Genomic DNA, 18,003 nt, shown 5'->3' on the forward strand with positions numbered 1-18,003 from the left:
AATACTAAGACAAACTTGCGTAAGTAGGGACGAAACACATCATTCATAAGGGATTGAAATGTCGCCGGAGCATTGGTGAGCCCAAAGGGCATTACCAGGAATTCGTAGTGCCCATCATGAGACCGGAATGCCGTCTTTGGGACGTCCTCTGCTTTGACTAGGATCTGGTGGTAACCTGATCGCAAATCCAACTTCGAGAAGACTTTGGCTCCATGTAGCTCGTCTAGCAGCTGGTCTATCATCCGTATTGGATAGCTATCCGGTATGGTAGCTTGATTGAGGGACCGGTAATCAACACAAAACCTCCAGCTGCCGTCCTTCTTCTTAACCAACAACACCGGGCTGGAAAACGGACTACCGCCCTCCCGGATGATTCCTGCAGCCAACATCACTGCTATCTGCCTCTCAATCTCCTCTTTCTGAGCTTGTGGGTAACGGAAGGGCCTCACATTCACCGGCTCTGCTCCCGGTTTGAGGGTGATGGCGTGTTCCTTGCCCCGCGACGGTGGCAAGCCTTGTGGTTCTGAGAACACCAACGCATACTCCTCTAACAGATCACAGAACTCTGCTGGAGTCAGGTCCTCTCCCTCTCCACACGCTCCCTGCCAATCCGCATGTTCTATAAAAAACCCATCTCCTTCCTTTTGTACTGTCTTCCACAGAGCCTTGAGTGAGACCGACGAGTTCCTCAAGCTGTGATCCCCATATAACGTCACCCATCCATCCTCCAAAGGGAACCCCATTCGTTGCTCCTTCCAGTTTACCTTCATATCTCCCAAGGTTTCTAGCCACTGCATTCCCAATATCACGTTAGCTTCCCCCAATTCCAGCGGTAAGAAGCTCGTCACGATCTTATATCCTGGAAGCTGCAATTCGACGTTCCGACACACTCCTCTTCCTCTAACCACCAATCATGTTCCCATTCTAACCCCATACCCCATCGTTCCCCGGGTCTCTTTTCCCAATTGTTGAGCCAAGGTCCATGATAGGAAGTTGTGGGTAGCTCCGCTATCTATCATTACCACCACTTCTGCTCTGAGGACTCTTCCTCTCAACTTCATGGTTCTGGGAGATGATATTCCGACCGCTGAGTGAATCGACAGAGCAGCGAACTCCGGCCCTTCGGCCTTCGTTTCTGCAGAATCATCCTCGTCCGCGTTATCTTCCTCCTCTGTGTCATCTACAGTAGCCACCAGAACCTGAAGCCCCTTCAGTCTACAACGGTGACCCGCGTGATACCTCTCATCACACCGGAAACACAACCCCTTAGCCCGGCGTTCATTAGCTTTGGCGTCGGTGAGCCGACGGTATTGAGATCGGCGAGTCTCTGAGGGTTTCGTCTGTAAAGTAGGGTTTTTTCACTAAACGAACGAAACTGCGTCGTTTTCGTCTCTTGAGAAGAGATGTTCTTAATATTTGACGAGTTTGCCCCTCCTCCCACGTACGCAGTCACGCATGACAATGACCTTTCCCCTGTTACGCGACCAGCTCCTCTGTTTGAACTTTCTCCGCCGGTTGAAGGTGATGTGTCACCTTGTTCATTCCACTCTTCCACAAGTTTTGAGTAACTCATCATCTTCTTAAGGTTCCTAGGTTCGAACATCTTCACCCCCGCTCTCACCTTTGGTTTCAAGCCTATCATGAAAGCCATCTCTAAGACCCTTTCGGAAATATCCGGAGCGTTCGTGGCTAACGAGATGAAGTCTTTGCAGAACTTCACAGCGGTCTCATCCTGACGAAGCAGCAGTAGTCGCTCCCCGGGGGTGAGATCTTGGGACTCCCCGAAGTTCTCCAGTACTCTGCTTTTCATCTGCTCCCAGCTCACGAAAGGATGTCGGTCTCGTTCCCAACGGTACCATGATAGGGCGTCGTTGGAGAAACACATCCTCACCGCTCGCAGTTTCTCCTCCTCTGAAAACTCGCTGAGCTCAAAGTACTGCTCCATTCGAGTCACCCACCCTTCTACATCTTCTTCCCCATCAAAGAGTGGTAACTCCAGTTTCCGAGTGAGAGGCTCTTTTCTTTCAGGGGATTCGCTCCTTGACCGAGTTTGTTCCCTCGTTGGTGTCACAATCTGAGTTGTTGGACGTTGCACCACCTCTTTTGGGCTCATGTCCACGCCGGAGATCTGGGTTTCATCTTCTACCCTCGGTTCTGTTTCCCCTGTTCTCCGCTCTTCCCCCAACAACCGCTTTTCCAGACGGTCTAGGATTTCAAGCTTCGACATCTGCTTCTCCATGACGTCCAGTTTGTTTAGTTGTTTCTTGATCTCCTGGACATCGTTCTCCAGCACCGATATCTGCTGAACATCCTTCTGGAGACTCTCCACGATCTTCTCAAGTTCTTCTACTTTCTTTGCTGGTGGCATTTTGAATGTTTCCCAAGATGGATCTTGCTCTGATACCAAGTTGATACGTTTTGTATGAGTAAAACCTTAGAACCGAACAAACGACAATGATAGGAAGTACTCTTTGATAAAAGACAACGGTTACAACCAAGAGAAATGTTTGATGGAGTCTCTTCCCTCCTCCTTACAATGTTTCACCCAAAAGATAGATAAAAACAACCTTCACCCACCTACTACATAAGTACTACCCTTGAGCCTCTTGTCCCCACACAAAAGATCCGTTACAGTCTTCTGCAGAAGGATAGTGACTCTTATTCCTTACTTTAGATAACTCTCTCTCCAAGGCCCACTACATCTTCTTGGAGCTACTGGATCCATTGTGATGGACTACTAGCCACTTGGGCTTTGCTTCTTCTTCCTTCGGTACCGGTAGAGTATGGGAGGATGTGTGGTCTCAAACGTATCAAAACCTTCCGAGCCTTTATGAAAATTAGGACACGACAATAATAGACTGTGTGATATCTGCAAAACGAACTCTTTAATTATATCTATCATGGTTCTATCAGCACAAAATGAAGTACTATGGAATAGCCAGGTTCACAATCGTAATTATCAGCAACCAAAACAGTTCTACAACCCAATGTTAATTGAAACATGTAAATATTACCCACATAGTTCCAATTTTCAGGGTCTATATATGTACGGGTCGTGGTTCTATATATCAGCATTAATAACGTACAAGCATCGAGTAGCGTTATGCAATAAACCAACACTTGGGACATGAATCAAGCAACAGTTAACTACTAAACAGCAAACACTATGAAAATATGAGTACAATCGGAACCACCAATATAACTAAAGACTCACCTTCGGGAAAAACCACCGTCTTTCTGACTCTGTTTCATGAAAAGGGCTCTCTCTCTTTCCTTCTCATCAGTCCTCTCCCTCTTCAGCCATTCCTCTCTCACCTCTATATCCACCATCATCCTTCTTCTTCTTCTTCTTCTTAGCCTCATCATCTCTATATCCACCATTATCCTCACCACGGACACATATCATCTGTGACACAGAGTCCATATCTGCAACAATTCACTCCAATATACATGTGTGTGTGTGTGAGAAGTAAAAGGATTTGAACCAAACTGATATATAAACAAGGAGAAGCACGAACCAGATTCAGCAGAATCCTCAATGGAAGACATCATAACAAAGTAATTAATCAAACGCCAATAAAAACCATATCCGACAAGTTTATATAGAATTGGCCATCACATAACATTTCTCAATTTAACAGTTAAGATAAATACAAAAAAAAAAAAGAAAAAAAGAAAGTGTAACGAAATTGTGGAAGAATGATATCAGACCAAGCCAAAAATAAATGGCACTGAAGCTCTGTTGGTAATGATAGAAATGTGAATGGCCTTCCATTCTTTCATTCATCCTCCAATTGATAGGATGACACTTTTTATTTTGTTTGTTTACAAAAAACTGATGTACCTCGAACTATATATAATTAAATGAAATACGAAATACGAAAGCCAAAAGAATCAACGTAAAAGCAAAAGAAACCTAACCTATAGGTCAACAGAAGTAACTAGTATAACATTTAGTAACCCTGTGGAGTTTAGAAGTCATCATCTTGTCTGCAGTTTGAACGGCATCCTCGACCCTTCCAGACTCAGCAAATGCACGAATCATTGCTTTATAAGTTTCATCGTCTGGCAAGACTTCTTCTTTCACCATATCATCAAACAAACTCTCAGCCTCGGACAGCCTCCCATTCTGACACAACCTTGTAATAAGGTTCCGGTATGCTCTGACAGGCAGCGAGTTGTAATCAACCTTTGCCTTGGCCTTGGTGAAGATGTTGAGGGCATCGCTGAACCGTCCCACCTGGAAACACTCGTTCACCATCAAATTAAGAGTATCCGCATCAAACGGAAACGAGCAGCAATGATTGTCAAGCATATACTCGAACAATGACCAGGCCTGTGTTTTCTTGCCGTACTTGAGCAAGAGTTTCAAATACAGATTGCCCACAGTTTCATTTGCTGTCAGGCCGTCCTTGTTCATCGTCACTGAGCTCCTGTATAGATCCATGGCCTCCTCATCCTTGCCTTGCTTGAACAAATACTCTACGAATAGTGATTCCAGGATTGCGATTTCATTGCGAATGGAACAAGTCTTGAAGTCGTCCCGGAGCTGATACGCCATGTCGAGATTCCCCTGTTCCAAGTAGCCACGAATAAGATTCATGTACATGCCTGGCTTTTGGAAATTGAACAATTCAGCTCTTCCTTTCAACAAGAGATCCAGAGCTTGGTCCATCATCCCGGCATCGACCATGGCTTTGGTCAAGATGTCGTACGTGTTGTGGTCCGGAGAAGGTTCTTTGGAGAGGAGGTGGGAGTAGAGTCGAAGAGCGTCATCAAGGCGGCCTTGATCGCAGAGGGATTTGATGACGAAATTGCAGCAAGCGATGTCTGGCTTAATCTTGGATTTGTTGAAAAAGAAATCGAACAGATCCAAGGCGTCGTCGGACCTCCCAGCGTTGCACATGGCTCCGATAATGGTTTTGCTGATTAAGGTGGCTTTTTCAGGGTCCATCTTCTTCTTCCTCGCAGCTAAACGGGCGTGCTCGGCTGCAACGTCGAGGTCCTCAATGTCATTGATCAGGAACCTGACTCGACTAAGCAGAAGCAGTGATGATGGACCCTTAAAGGCGGCGGGTCGTTGCTTCAGAGGAAGATCCCTCCCAATCGGATAAGGTTTTGATGAAAACATCATCCTCTGGAGGATGAACCGGCGGCTGCTTGACATCGCCAGCGAATACATTTTTTTTTTTTTTTTTTTTTTTTTTTAACCTTACATCATCTTGGACACGCCCAACATAATAAATATAATTTATAAACGATGTCGTTTGTATGTATTTATAACAAATCCATATATATTATCAAGTAGTTAAAAGGGTTTGTATGTTTATTATTCATGATCATTGTAAATTAGGTTCTAATTCATCCATGTCCTGCGAACCAAATTGTAGAAGGCGTTATTTGTGAGAGCATATGGTAAAAACGAGAATGGGTAAGCCAGAGAAACAAGCATACCCAAGGATTTAGAAAATATATATTGAAAAAATCTAGTATGAGATATAGTTGTTACCACTTAAGCAGTCCGGGCATAAGTTATGTCCCCTTGAACCTGGATAACACCTTCAATTGGAGCCATATATAGGCTGCAAATCTTTCTTTGGCCACTATATGATGAGGAAGATCTCCTTCATCTGCATCTCTCGTTTCAGCAACAACAAATCATTCTCAACAAGTGAGTTATACACTAATCGAATCTAAGTTGTCAGCTAAGTGAGTTTGCAACTCAATCACACTCCTATGCAAATAGAACACTGCAGTGATAAATAAAATAAACCATAATTAATAATCTCACAAGCTCTAATATTCAAGCTATAGACTTTTTAAAAAGAGATTTCTTTCTTCTATGAAAAATGGTCGGTGGTAGTTAACTTGTTTACAGTGGACATGTAAAGAGACCTGCTAATTAGTCTGACTAAACCGGATCACATAATGTCCAACGTGAATAAAACAAACTCAAGATCACCAGACCTGACTCCAGCTAGCTACCAGGTGCAAGCACATAAATCTACAACCCTCTTCAGTCCTGCATACGTACAGAAACAAAGTTTGGAAGTTCTAAGTAGTCGTTCTTTGATATGTGTCAGTCACATTGTTCAGCTGCAAACATTTCACCCAAAAGTACAGACGGTTCATGTGAGACTATTTCACTGACCATGTAATCCAAATCGGGAAGAAAAAGATTAAGAATTGACTCTCACCTTCAAACAATTTTGAATTCTGCATCAATCTGAAAAAGCACGACGAGTTTAGTAATCTTTCCCCGAGAAATGTGCACTATTCGATTTAAGCTCTTAAGAACCAAATAAATTGCAAGGCAAACATACCGTTTTGTCCCGAGAAGCTAAAAAAGGAAAATGAGTTGGTTAACTGCAAGGTCAGCGAAAACTGAATGGAACATGGGATAAGTTAAAGCAAACAAAAAAATGGATGTCTCAGTGGCACTCTATCGAACACATTAATTCATAACCAAACCAACATAATCAGCTCTTATGTATAACAACAGGACAATGCTCCAATTCCATGAGCACAAGCTTCGAATCTTGAGTACAACAACAATCACCGGCCAGATCTCACTTTGTTACAGGTAACTTCTATAGAGATCATCTTCGAGCTCTTCTTCCCCACTCTTGTCTTCTTCTACTGTAATGAAATGTAATCTGTATACATTGTGTTGCTACTTCAATTTTCTTGCAGTGCGCCAGCGTGATAAACAATCTCAGTATCTTTCCCACTTGATGAGTCCAGAAGACCAACAAGTAAAGAAAAATTAGAGAACAAGTCCATGTACCAAACAACAATACAAAAACAGAAAAGAAGGAGAAGAAGTTCAAAGCATTATAGATATATATATATATATATATATATATATATATGATAAAGAGGACATTAATGGTTCATAATACCAGTTTGATATCTTTCTCAATAGCATCGACATGCATGCTATACTGTTGTGACTTGATACCAAATAGACTCTCTAAGCCAGGAGGAACTAGACGAACACCATCAGATATTTTAGCCTCGTTATTTCGTAGATTGTGCATGTTACATAAGAATTCACTTTCAACAAGCTTCACATTGTAAAGAAAAAGAAGCAGAGAGATTCAATCAGGCACTCAAGATAAACAATGAAGACAAACCACAAATTCCGATAAAAACACAAGGACAAAAGAGCTCATGATAGATCAAGAAACGAACCTGGCAATAAGTAGTAGCTCGGTATGGCACTGTTTTTGGATTGTCAACGAGCAACATGTCATGAGCATGTTGCAAACTTGGGATCAGACCTTCACCAAGTAACTCAGAGTCCAATATTTCACTTACCTAAATGAAAGAAGAGCAATGAAAGAAACTTATATTTCGTCTGAAATTCACACTGAAAAAAAAGTATGGATCTTTGAATTACTCACAAGAACGTCAGCTCGTGAAGCAATGTCTGATCCAACTTCAATCTCATCAGATCGTTTGTTGATAAGGTTAATGTTCTTCGTCATCCCATTCTTATGCAAAACCTTCCTCATAAGCTTAACCATCGGTAAGTAGGACTCACACGCCGTCACTATTCCTTCTTCTCCCATTGCTCTCGCAGCCATCATCGATAACAACCCAGTTCCAGCACTATTAACACACACACACACACACACACACAAATCTCACATTCTCCAAGTCAAAATCAATTCAATCTAAGTGGTTTATAAAAGGGACACACTAATCTTGAATAATGGAAAATGAGAAGAAGTACCCAATGTCAAGGACATGGCAAGGTTGAGTGACCGTTCTCTCAATGGCGAGACGATAAGCTCTGTTGCGGCGAGTATCATTAAGCATGTCGAGATACGACGTCGTGGCGAGGAGGCCGTCTGAGGATGTTCCCGGTTGGTCATTGTCTTCGATGACAACCCACTCGGATTCGCCGGTGAGTGGGTCTTGTCTGAGCTGGAAGACGCGTTGACTAGACTGAGAGCTCATTGTTCGAGCAGAGAAGACGGAGCTTCTGAGGCGAGTCCGAAGGAGATAAAGGTTTTGGGAAGAAGTGAAGACAGAGCCGACGACATTAACGCCGTTTTAGTCGTCGTAGTGAGAGGAGTTTCTCCGGCCTTTGTTTATGTTTGTTTTGTTGATTTAGGTCCTCATACTATTCTATTTATTGTAATTAAACCCCATAGTTTTGAAAATTAAAATTTCTTACCTCTGAATCTATTGAGAAACAAAACTGTTACAGGAATTGAGGGGTTAAATCATCAATACAAAATATTTGTGGGGGTTAAGATGGAAAGAACTCACACAACAACAACTTTCCCATTGCACCAACTCTGAGAAATCGAAATCCCAGTTTTCGAGTTACTAATTTGCTTAATAGTAAGAAACTTGCTATATACTTTCAAGTTATTACAGGGGAGGTATTGGAGGCGAGAATGTTAAAGAATTTAGTAGACATTTGAATTCCAGAGTTATTGGATTAAAATTTTTATCAAGTCTTTTAAATTCATCTGTTATTAGATTAAGTACTTTTAAGTAGTCTTTTAAATTATTTCGGAATCTATTGTTATTCAAGTCGTTAACTTTTCATTGCTATTAAATTCTAGTGTTATTGGATGTTATGTATTTTTTAATAGCAACTAGATTTAACTAGAATGTTAAAGAAATTGTTAGTGCAAATTGTGAAGAAAAAAGTCTGAGCTTTTAAGGTAGGATTTGGATAGTACTTTGAACGAAATAATAATAAAAAAAAGGCCAGAAAACTCATGCAAGTTCTTCAGTACGATTCTTACAGCGGTGGTGCGGCTGGTTTGAAGGTTCTTTTTCTTGTCGCGGGATTGAGGTGAGCGACCAAAAAATTCAACGTCATGTCATTCATCACTGGCAATCGACGATACTTTACAGCGACACTTATTAATTATTTGATTCTAACTATAACGGGTGTCGCTAGTTTTCTCGGCGACTTGGTGAGTCGCAGCGTGTCCGATATTAACATTGGCGTTGTATACTCTTCCCAGATATTGCCTTCCAAAAACTTATTATTATAAAGCATTTTTTTGTCGCTACTTGTTGTTGCTAGCGACATGAATCCGAACAGGCTCTCTCTCTCTTTTGTACTGTTTCTCAAGCTGCTGCGTTATTTCGATTCCAACCATGCTTTCGGTCGATGTCGTTGTCTCCTCTCTTACATGATGCATTGATTTCAAAACTTTTGCAAATAGAGTCATGTATTCGTATGTGATTTACATCTTTTACTTCGATCTCTTTGTTCTCAAAACTAATTGGATATTGCGTATAGAGCATACGTCTTTTAAACATCGAGATATTGAAAGTGAGACTATTATTATTAAAAGAGGAACATTATTAGTATTTGTTTTAATTCAGACTGTGATTTGGTAAAAGTGTTACTGACTAAATATTCTTTATGGATATTCGAAAGATTAGTGTGAAGTTTGTGTTCTCATGTATCGGATAAGCTGATAAATATGGATATTCTAGCATGTTTGTTTTCAAATTTGAAATTACCATATGCTCTTATCAACTATATATCATAAAATCCCTAAAAAGTAGTATTTGTTACAATGATTCTTCTCCTATATAATATTGGAGATCCTTTCACTTCTCAAAAGCAAAACAAACAAATATCATCTGACGAAAACAATTTGAAGAAAACCACAGTCATCCTTCGTAAATTCTCTGTTTCAGTTTTATATAATTATTTACATTCCCATGTTAAGTCATTTCCATATGTTTTTTTTTTGTTTCTTTCTCTTTAGAATCAATGCAGGAGAAGAGTCCCACACAAAAGCAAAAACTAAGAAAGGTCCATACTTGGACATATGAAGAGAGTCAAGAGTTGCAGGCTATATTAGTTGAAGCTATCAAACGGGGGTGGCATGACAAAAACGGTTCGATAAGTAAAGCTACGGTAGAGACAAAGATACTACCAATGCTAAATAAAAAGCTTAAATGCAATAAGACTTACACTAATTACTTAAGTCAATGAATTCTCTCTCCTAGTCAATGAATTCTCTAAGGAGAGAATATAATGTGTATTCTGAACTCTTACGCTTTAGCTCTGGTTTTAGATGGGATCCCATCATAAAACAATTTACAGCTCCAGATGATGTGTGGGCAGCCTACTTGTTGGTAACTCTCCTTTGGTTAACTTTCCCAACTTTAAATATATTTTAATCATGATTGATAAATAATAATTAATGTATGATGTTTTTTCAGGGGCATCCAAGGCATAAAAACCTGAGGACCAACACTTTCGAAGATTTTGAGGATTTGCAATTGATTTTTGAAACTGTTATAGCAAAGGGAAACAACACGTTTGGACTTGGTGGTGATTCAAATGCTGAAACTTTTGAAGTCGAAGATGATGATCTTCAAGCAAGAGATGATTTGGAGAATGACGACAAGGTGAATGAAGTCTCTGTTAAACCAAAGTTACCTACTAGGAAAAGAGCTAAATCCGGTCGTAATGGAGATCCATCAAATTCAACTAATCATGGTGAGTCTTGAGAGAAGGCACTAACTGAAATTGTTGGAGTTAGCACTCATATCGTAAATCTGATTCAACAAAGAGAAGAAAGACAACAAAGAGATTAGAAATTCATTGATAATATTTGTTTCTGTTGAATTTTCAATAAAATTGCTACGAGGATGAATGAGCGAAGGGGGTCTTCCCATTTGTTGTTGGGACTAGTCTACTCTTTTATTAAATTTTGTAACTATCTTTCTAAAGTTTACATCAAACTTCGGTAATTCGTAATTATTAGTGTCTAATATACACAAATCTGACGTCGATTGTAGTTAATAAATGCTGTATTGATTTCAACTTAAAAGAAAGTTAATTGGTTCAGAGGACAACGCGTGTCCAACTAGTATTGGTTGGAAAATTAATGAATTTCGTTATCTACAGCGAAGGTAATTTTATTATTCAATTCGGTCTGTTGTTTTCAATAACTTTCCATAATTTGGTATATATTTCATACACAAACTTTTAATTGTGAACTATATATGTGTATAGTTTACTGAAAATGTTTACGCTCTCTTTTATTCTTTGTGGTATGTATATGTAGGTAGCTATTGCACGGCTCGTCGTCACGGCTTTCTCCCTGGCACGGATCCTAATGGTACTAAATCACATATTCCCCCTTCTGCAAGCTTATATATATATGTTGTACTTATAAAAATGGTATTTAAATGGTGTTTCTACATCTACATCTTATGCACAAATAAAAGATCTTATGGTTACTATTACGATTTCAAGAGTTAAAAACTTAAAAACACAAGTTTGTGTATGAAGGATACAAAGACGATGATGGTTGTCTCATCTCTCTATCAAATTCCTCATCTACGGAAGTCTTTTTCCCTAGACAATTTTCTCAAAACAGTAATTTACAAATACAGAGTCGACGGCACTTCTATTGAGCGGTGTTGTCTTCTCATCAGCAATGCGTATACATGTAGTCTTCCTATAGCTTCTGGATAAAGGAAAGAACGAGATCTGTATGTACAGAAAAGAGTTGTGTATCCACGAATAGCTGGTCGCATCATATCATATAAGCCATACAGTCAGCAAAGTTCAGTCCTTATGGAAACTATTTTTGAGTATGAAGGCATCTAATGTGAATGCAAACCTTCATGAACGGGCGCTGTCGACTAGGAAAGGAGTCGATGAAACTTTCCTTCAGGAGAAGTGATACCTGAAAGAAAGAAAGGACAACTTTAAGCTTAACATAATAATATACTTGCGTGATGTCTAAAGTTGATAAAGAGGATACGCAAAACATATCTATTCTAAAACTAAGGAATGGGCCATAAGAAAGACGCCTTAGGCTGGAGATCTTTTAGTTGTAGATGAAAAAAAAAAACCTTATCGTTGTTGGATTGCACATTTGTTATGGTGTGTGACTGCAGATTAGAGCAAAGGGAATCCAGGTACGACCTTAGGACACCCAGGAAGCCTTTTGCAGCATCCACCTGTGGATAATCAAACACAATTGATGACAAGTGGTTAGAAATAGCACGTGACATGGCTAATCCCTAGAGAACAGAAAGAAAATAGACACAAGAAAGAGCGTCAGAGACCTGCACATCAGTACATTCATATACTGGTCTTTTCTTTGCTAGATAGCTTTCTCCAACGAGCTTTGAATGATAAGGACTTAGCGCATTATATAAGTCTCGATACTGAGGCAGCTGAGGCATACTTGGTGACTTAACCTGAAATGTCATTAGAATATAGACTGTGAACATGTGCAGGTGCTAGTAATTTTCCAAGGAAGATATGTAGCAGTTTCAATAAATCATATGTATAAGGAACTCATGATATACAAAGCTTTGTTATCAGAAATGTTGCTAAGAAGGATATTTTGCATTTTCAGAAGAACATAAAAAAAGCCGGTAACAGGAGATAATGATGGCAATTGGGCAAAGACAGAAACTGACCTGGTTCTTAAGAACATCCACTACGATAACATTTGTTAGTTTTGATTGAACTTCGCTTGTCTTGTTCTTTACCCCAACCTAGAATGAACTAGCTTGTTAAGCAACATAAAGAATTATGATACAGATCTTATAACATAGGAATCATGATCACAAACTCACTATGTATGGGACTGGGGCGTCCAAAAATTCCAACATATCATCTGGCAAAACCTGGAAATCAAGGCCAGTCATTAATCCTACAGGTTTTCAGTTGAAAAGCAGCAGTTGAAAATGCAGGATAATACCGGCATTAAAAGGCTCTGCCACCGAAATGGACGGATTACTGGGATAATTGATAGAACTGATGCTGCTAAGATTCCCTGTGTATTTCACATAAAAGACCAAAAAAACACAAATAAGTTAAGAGGAACATGCAGTATTAAAGATTGAAACAGTTGACTCAATAGATGATGTCACAGAGTATGTGCTTTACCAAATTAGAGCAGACAAACACAATCTGTTTCTCAAGTAGTGCTCCTGATAGGATCATCAGGACCTGCAAAGAAAAGGGTAATATCAGATTTTCAGGTAATTCTGTCCAAATGCAGGTAGCATCAGGAGATATTCAGGTAGCATCAGTAGAAAAAATCAATGGCAGCATCAGTAGAAAAAATCAATGGCAGTCACCAAAGAAATAATGCATTAGCAACATCATAAGAAACGAAGCATATAACGCATATGAAAACCATATGAGACCACCGGAAAACAAGAATATCAGATTACTACGAATCAGCATCACAGAAACCGCAAAGTCATGAAAAGAAAATACGGAAAAGCAAGAAATCACATTGTCAAGCCTCAGTGATCCACATAGCGAAGCAACAGCCCATGTAGATAGTGCAGCTGCTTCTTCCTCAGCCATGAGCGCATTGTGTGCCTGAAGACCAAGGAAGATAAGCGTTTCGGGACTGTCATATATATGTTTCAGATATGCAATGCAGCATATTATATGATTGTCAGATACAATACCTCCGCGAGTTCTAGACTAGTGCAGCATGATCTTAGGTCAATGGCTGATCCATGAGTATGGAGAGCCACCTCATCAAGTCTATGGTATTCAACCGGATGAAGATGCTCCAAAGGATGAAATGTAATAGTTGAACCTCTTGCTGGGCATTTTAATTGGTAATACTCGCATAGTATTTGCAACGACCCATTTTTTTTGGACTGGTAGAGATTTTATTACGTTAAGAGTGTTAGGAGTATGATGACGGCAGACACAACACAGGAAACTTCCAAGAGAGCAAAGTAGACGAACCTTTGCCCACTCAAGGATATCAAAATTACTGCTTGTGTCATTTTGACCAGAAAAGGATGCTTCATCTGTCTCCGTATCATCTGCACTAGTCCTAGAATGCCTCCTCTCACAAGGAGCAGCCTGAAAGCTGAAAAAGCAAGTTATATGCTTTGCAGCAGTTTGAAAGTCGAACCACTAATGCACTGTAATTAAGGTTTCAGCTCAACAAATTCTTTTGATCAACAGGTAATACTTTACAAATATGGTCAAAAAGATCATCGTAAAGACATGAGTACTGTTAGGCAATAGAGCTTGATGAAAAACAATCCAAAAATCTTAAACAGATATCTAACCAACAGACATGTTAAAGGATTGCTTGTTATGCGACCAATAGATGAAGGAAAGGATTTGGTGATGTACCTAGTGCTAGAATCAGAGATCTCATCCAAATAAGGGCACCGAAGCAGTGGGCCAGGATCTGGTAAACAACTTTCTATGCCTTGCTTAATAGGTGTTAAGGAATCATCAGCTTTGACGACATGGTCGTTAAACTCTGCAAAACCAGATGTCTTCTCAACATCTCTCTTTATTGGATCCACGTTGAGGTCAACTTTCTGATTCGCCTCACAAGTCCCATTATCAGAAATTTCGTCAGCTTTAGTGAGTTCTGAACCTGCTTCAACAGTTTGTTCTTTTGTCTCCCCAATGTCTCTTTGTTGGGATGATGAATCATTTAAGCTATCTTCATTGCTGAAATCTGTCGGAGGTTCTAAAGATGCACAACTGATGCCACTCATCAAATGCTCCAGTCTTTCTTCCAAGAAGATGCTACATCAAAAGGAGTATCAATGTGAGCACGCCTTCAAAAAGCGAAAACTGCAACAAGGAATTAAAGGAATTCTTGAAATATACAAGTCAAACACATTTGTGGGATGGTAAGATCCGTGCCATGATAGATTCTGTTTATGTCACACTAGAATAATCTAAATTGCATGAAGGCAAACAAAATTTCAGAAGTTCAATACATACCTATTTAATACACCAAAATGCAATTCGAAAAAAGGCAGTCGGGTAAGGATGCAATAGCATCTGCGAGTTGTCATAACATAGCGACTTAATGATGAGCAAGCAGGTTGTTCGTCCAAAACCGTGGAAAGCAATCTCGACGGCTTGTTCACTATCTCTTCCACTAGTAAGCAACATCCATACAAAGTCGAATTATCAGCAACCTGAAGGGGCAATATCACAGAAATGACTCATCCAAATAGAGAAGCTATAATGTAATAAAGGTTTTAAAACAAAGAGGGATAGTTCGACCAAGAAGATGCTTACCTGTAACCTAAATACAAATGAAACGTCACTTGGTCTAAGATGTTCCTGCAAAGTTAGCATCACCAGATTTTAAATTAGTGCATGTTTTCATATATAAATCTTAGCTTTCGAATTGAAGTTGGCAGTTGGCACTCGACACAATAATGAAATTCAAAATATTTTCCCAATATTACTAAACTGAATCCACTACAAAGATCAATCTTTACATCCACATTTCACATCAGGTAAGTACCTGACTGAGAATAATCTCACTCAACTCGCTCATGGAAGGAGTTCTCTCAACAGCATGGACCTGAAACCAATAGCCACCCGTATGAACTTAAAAGATATAACAAGTAAAAAGAAGGAATATAAAGTATGTTGTTCTTACATACAGTCTAGTAAATCATCAAGGGTAATATGCAACAGAAACAATTAGTCATCACGGGAGATCTACCAGAAAAAAAAGACTTGCATACTAACACTTTAAAAGAGCTTCAAAAGTGTGTGAATTTAAAAGTAGTTGTTATGTACTAGCGACGTATCATACATAGAGAACCAACATAAAAATTTAAACTATGACCATCATGCGCTATTACTAGACAATGCATTATGAGGAAATTTCAGCTCAGAAACGCGAGACACGTTTCTAAAATGTCTACATATACATTCTAAACCAGTTTCGAGTTTAAGGTTTGACCCATAGAGCAGCAGAAAATTAGTTACATATTGCAGAACGGAGAAGCAAAATAGGTAGGAAATGAGGAAAAATGAATTAAGCACCTCAATGCCTCCAGGAAAGCAAAATGAATGAAGATCCTTGTATTTAATTGGAGGCTGCTTATCGGGAGGGTACACAAGTAAGACCTGAAAATAAAGTAAAATACTTAGACTAAGAAGCTTGCAGATGAGGAAATAATATATAAAAAGAAGATACATCACCTGTGGTTCGAGACTGGGTTCTACACGGGAATGGTTTTGAGATACCAGTGCACTTCGTAATCTTCCAGAAGAGCCTTCAGATTTTCGTGCAATGTACTGCTTCTCAAGTGCTTGAATATCACAATTAGGATGAAGTCCAACCACAACAACGCTTTCAAAAAGCCTTGATGGATCTTTTAGTGGTTTATGATCCTGTTTGAAATAAGTTATTTTTAAAAAAACGTTTACATATCCATCAAAGAGAATACATAAGTTGCTTCTCCATTAAAAGAGAATACATAAGTCGCACCTGAAATTTCGCCCATAGACGCTTCTGGCTGGTCAAAACCTCAGGATTGTAGATAACACTCTTGGTTTTAGGAGTTTCATAAAAGTTTTTAACCGCTTTAGACACCTGCCTTTGTAGCCTCTCCAGAGGGCTATCACTACCTTCATCTTTGGAGGAAAAGACAACAGAAGGCCTTGGCGGGTTAATAGCAGAAGCAGCAGCAGCAAAAGCCATAGCGACATCTTCAGAGGTGGGCATGAAAAACGAAGCACCCCAGCTCGGACTACCACTTCCTTCCTCATTCTTGGCCATCACTTACTTTGACTACAACAAGACAATAATAACCATTATCATCAGTAACAACAACCACAATTGAGTGAGTATACAAACCAAATAAATAAGTGATTCAACTAAAACAATCTTGCCTAAAAAACAAGAGAGACTAAACTTTGTAAAGGATCATGCTTTATATATAATTTGACCAAGGTGGTCCATATTGGGGAGTTAAACAAGAGATAATATAACAGAAGAAAACTCAAATTGGGGGAAAAAAAAAAACTTATTATTCCAGAGGTATCTAAAGACAGTGATAGGAGGTAGGTGATGAGAAACTCTCTTGCAATATAAATCATAACACCAAAATTAAGCCTTTTTTAAGTGATTGATTAAGAATTAGTACAAAACATAAAGGGACAAAAAGCGACGTCGGTAAGACTGAAACTTAAATCCATCTGTTCAATTATTAGAGACTTGAAACCCTCTTAAAATCCTTAAAGCCTTAGATCGCTAAAGTATCAAATTAAAAAAAAAAATATATATATATATATATATATATATATACGGAATTTGAAGATACCTATCCGATAAGCTTATGAACATAAAACAAAAGTAACTTTTGGAATTAGAGAAAACAGAGAGTAGTAATCAGATAAACGAAGATAACAAAAAAAAAAGGTAAGAAGATCTCACCTACGCAAAACTTATTTGTCAAGCAGACAAAACGGACATAAGTGGAGGAGGAAGGAGAAGAAACCAATTGAAACTTTAGTGACCTAGGAATTAAAGGTTCTTCAGAGCTTTATCATGAAACAAACAAGGAGGAGGATGATCCTCGTGGGTTCAACTTTGAAGGGGTCTTTCTTTTGAGAAATTACAACAACCAAAAAAAGGCTGCGACCAGCGAGAGTCGAGAGAGACCAAAGAAGAGACGGTCAGTTTCTTTTCTTTCTTCTTCTTCTTCGTAATAATAATAATATTTACAAAAGAAGTTTTGTCGTTTTGTGTCGTGATGAATTGATGCTACTATTTGACCAATCATGACATAATGTGGGAATTTGCCTGTTGAAATACCGTTTCTACCCCTTTCGTTTTTTTTTCTTTCTTCTTTTTGCTAAATTTTTTTATCTATTTTGGCCAATTGCATACTGTACTACTTTCTCTTCTCTACGATGATGATAGCTTTGCTTGTTCACAAATATATAAAAATCAAGAGTTCTTCAGCCTCTAAAATCAATGGCAACTTTTCAATCTGAACCAAAAAAAACCGAGGATACATCAAAATTGAACACACATAAACAATCTCAATTTTTAGTATCTTATACATTTTAAGTATGCTATGGCCCAAAAAAGTCTAGTATCTATGGACAAACTCTACTCCTCTTCAAGACTAAATGAATGAGACTGCAAAAAAAGGAGAAATCGTGTTTGTATTCAAAACCAGTGAATGAGTGAGAGACTGCAAAGCAAGTTTGTGATCATCTTTCTAATAACC

At 39.1% G+C, this 18,003-nt stretch overlaps 3 protein-coding genes and 1 pseudogene across 14 annotated transcripts; 1 reads left to right on the top strand and 3 right to left on the bottom strand.

Moving 5' to 3' along the window:
• Positions 1-2,455: 2,455 nt before the first annotated feature.
• On the bottom strand, positions 2,456-5,900 carry LOC104731956 (pentatricopeptide repeat-containing protein At3g60980, mitochondrial). Of its 4 annotated transcripts, none has more exons than XR_015568611.1 (3): positions 3,922-5,237; positions 3,215-3,426; positions 2,456-2,869 (listed from the first exon to the last, which is right to left on the bottom strand). XR_015568611.1 is itself a non-coding variant. In XM_087469384.1 (2 exons), the coding sequence occupies exon 1, from the start codon at positions 5,180-5,182 to the stop codon at positions 3,929-3,931; it is 1,254 nt and encodes a 417-aa protein (XP_087325510.1). In that variant the 5' UTR covers positions 5,183-5,216; the 3' UTR covers positions 3,129-3,426; positions 3,922-3,928. The 4 variants fall into 4 exon arrangements, 2 of the variants coding, with proteins under 2 accessions (XP_087325510.1, XP_087325509.1); XR_015568612.1 differs by having other exon boundaries at positions 3,215-3,406; positions 3,922-5,214; XM_087469384.1 differs by lacking the exon at positions 2,456-2,869 and having other exon boundaries at positions 3,129-3,426; positions 3,922-5,216.
• On the bottom strand, positions 5,239-8,083 carry LOC147936017 (protein arginine N-methyltransferase 1.6-like). Of its 6 annotated transcripts, XM_087469390.1 has the most exons (8): positions 7,739-8,083; positions 7,407-7,614; positions 7,195-7,320; positions 6,903-7,067; positions 6,324-6,730; positions 6,152-6,226; positions 5,896-6,022; positions 5,239-5,750 (listed from the first exon to the last, which is right to left on the bottom strand). In XM_087469390.1, the coding sequence occupies exons 1-5, from the start codon at positions 7,963-7,965 to the stop codon at positions 6,716-6,718; spliced, it is 741 nt and encodes a 246-aa protein (XP_087325516.1). In that variant the 5' UTR covers positions 7,966-8,083; the 3' UTR covers positions 5,239-5,750; positions 5,896-6,022; positions 6,152-6,226; positions 6,324-6,715. The 6 variants fall into 6 exon arrangements, with proteins under 6 accessions (XP_087325516.1, XP_087325511.1, XP_087325512.1 ...); XM_087469385.1 differs by having other exon boundaries at positions 5,239-6,022; positions 6,198-6,226; positions 6,324-6,656; XM_087469386.1 differs by having other exon boundaries at positions 5,239-6,022; positions 6,198-6,226.
• A 658-nt stretch (positions 8,084-8,741) lies between these two features.
• Positions 8,742-10,590, top strand: LOC104720299 (uncharacterized protein At2g29880 pseudogene; annotated as a pseudogene).
• A 622-nt stretch (positions 10,591-11,212) lies between these two features.
• Positions 11,213-17,527, bottom strand: LOC104718712 (uncharacterized). 4 transcript variants are annotated; one of them, XR_015568610.1, is made up of 19 exons: positions 17,202-17,522; positions 16,254-16,556; positions 15,965-16,156; positions 15,806-15,889; positions 15,276-15,335; positions 15,044-15,088; positions 14,741-14,940; positions 14,132-14,539; positions 13,733-13,852; positions 13,444-13,641; positions 13,262-13,351; positions 12,908-12,970; positions 12,724-12,794; positions 12,595-12,645; positions 12,436-12,513; positions 12,076-12,210; positions 11,860-11,967; positions 11,625-11,690; positions 11,213-11,528 (listed from the first exon to the last, which is right to left on the bottom strand). XR_015568610.1 is itself a non-coding variant. In XM_010436502.3 (19 exons), the coding sequence occupies exons 2-19, from the start codon at positions 16,542-16,544 to the stop codon at positions 11,460-11,462; spliced, it is 2,340 nt and encodes a 779-aa protein (XP_010434804.1). In that variant the 5' UTR covers positions 16,545-16,556; positions 17,202-17,527; the 3' UTR covers positions 11,213-11,459. The 4 variants fall into 4 exon arrangements, 1 of the variants encoding a protein (XP_010434804.1); XR_015568609.1 differs by having other exon boundaries at positions 12,720-12,794; XR_015568608.1 differs by having other exon boundaries at positions 13,733-13,859.
• Positions 17,528-18,003: the final 476 nt, after the last annotated feature.

Source organism: Camelina sativa, chromosome 10, assembly GCF_030686135.1.
Source record: "Camelina sativa cultivar CO46 ecotype springtype chromosome 10, ASM3068613v1".
Lineage (NCBI taxonomy): Eukaryota > Viridiplantae > Streptophyta > Magnoliopsida > Brassicales > Brassicaceae > Camelina > Camelina sativa.

Coding starts and splice junctions, on each gene's coding strand:
- LOC147936017 (XM_087469385.1), bottom strand. CDS start 7,965: ATGAGCTCTCAGTCTAGTCAACGCGTCTTCCAGCTCAGACAAGACCCA. Junction 7,321..7,406: donor CTTCACGAGCTGACGTTCTT/GTGAGTAATTCA, acceptor TCTTTCATTTAG/GTAAGTGAAATATTGGACTC. Junction 6,657..6,902: donor TTGAGAAAGATATCAAACTG/GTATTATGAACC, acceptor CAATGTATACAG/ATTACATTTCATTACAGTAG.
- LOC104731956 (XM_087469384.1), bottom strand. CDS start 5,182: ATGTATTCGCTGGCGATGTCAAGCAGCCGCCGGTTCATCCTCCAGAGG.
- LOC104718712 (XM_010436502.3), bottom strand. CDS start 16,544: ATGGCCAAGAATGAGGAAGGAAGTGGTAGTCCGAGCTGGGGTGCTTCG. Junction 12,211..12,435: donor TGGATGTTCTTAAGAACCAG/GTCAGTTTCTGT, acceptor ATGACATTTCAG/GTTAAGTCACCAAGTATGCC. Junction 11,691..11,859: donor TGCAATCCAACAACGATAAG/GTTTTTTTTTTT, acceptor TCTTTCTTTCAG/GTATCACTTCTCCTGAAGGA.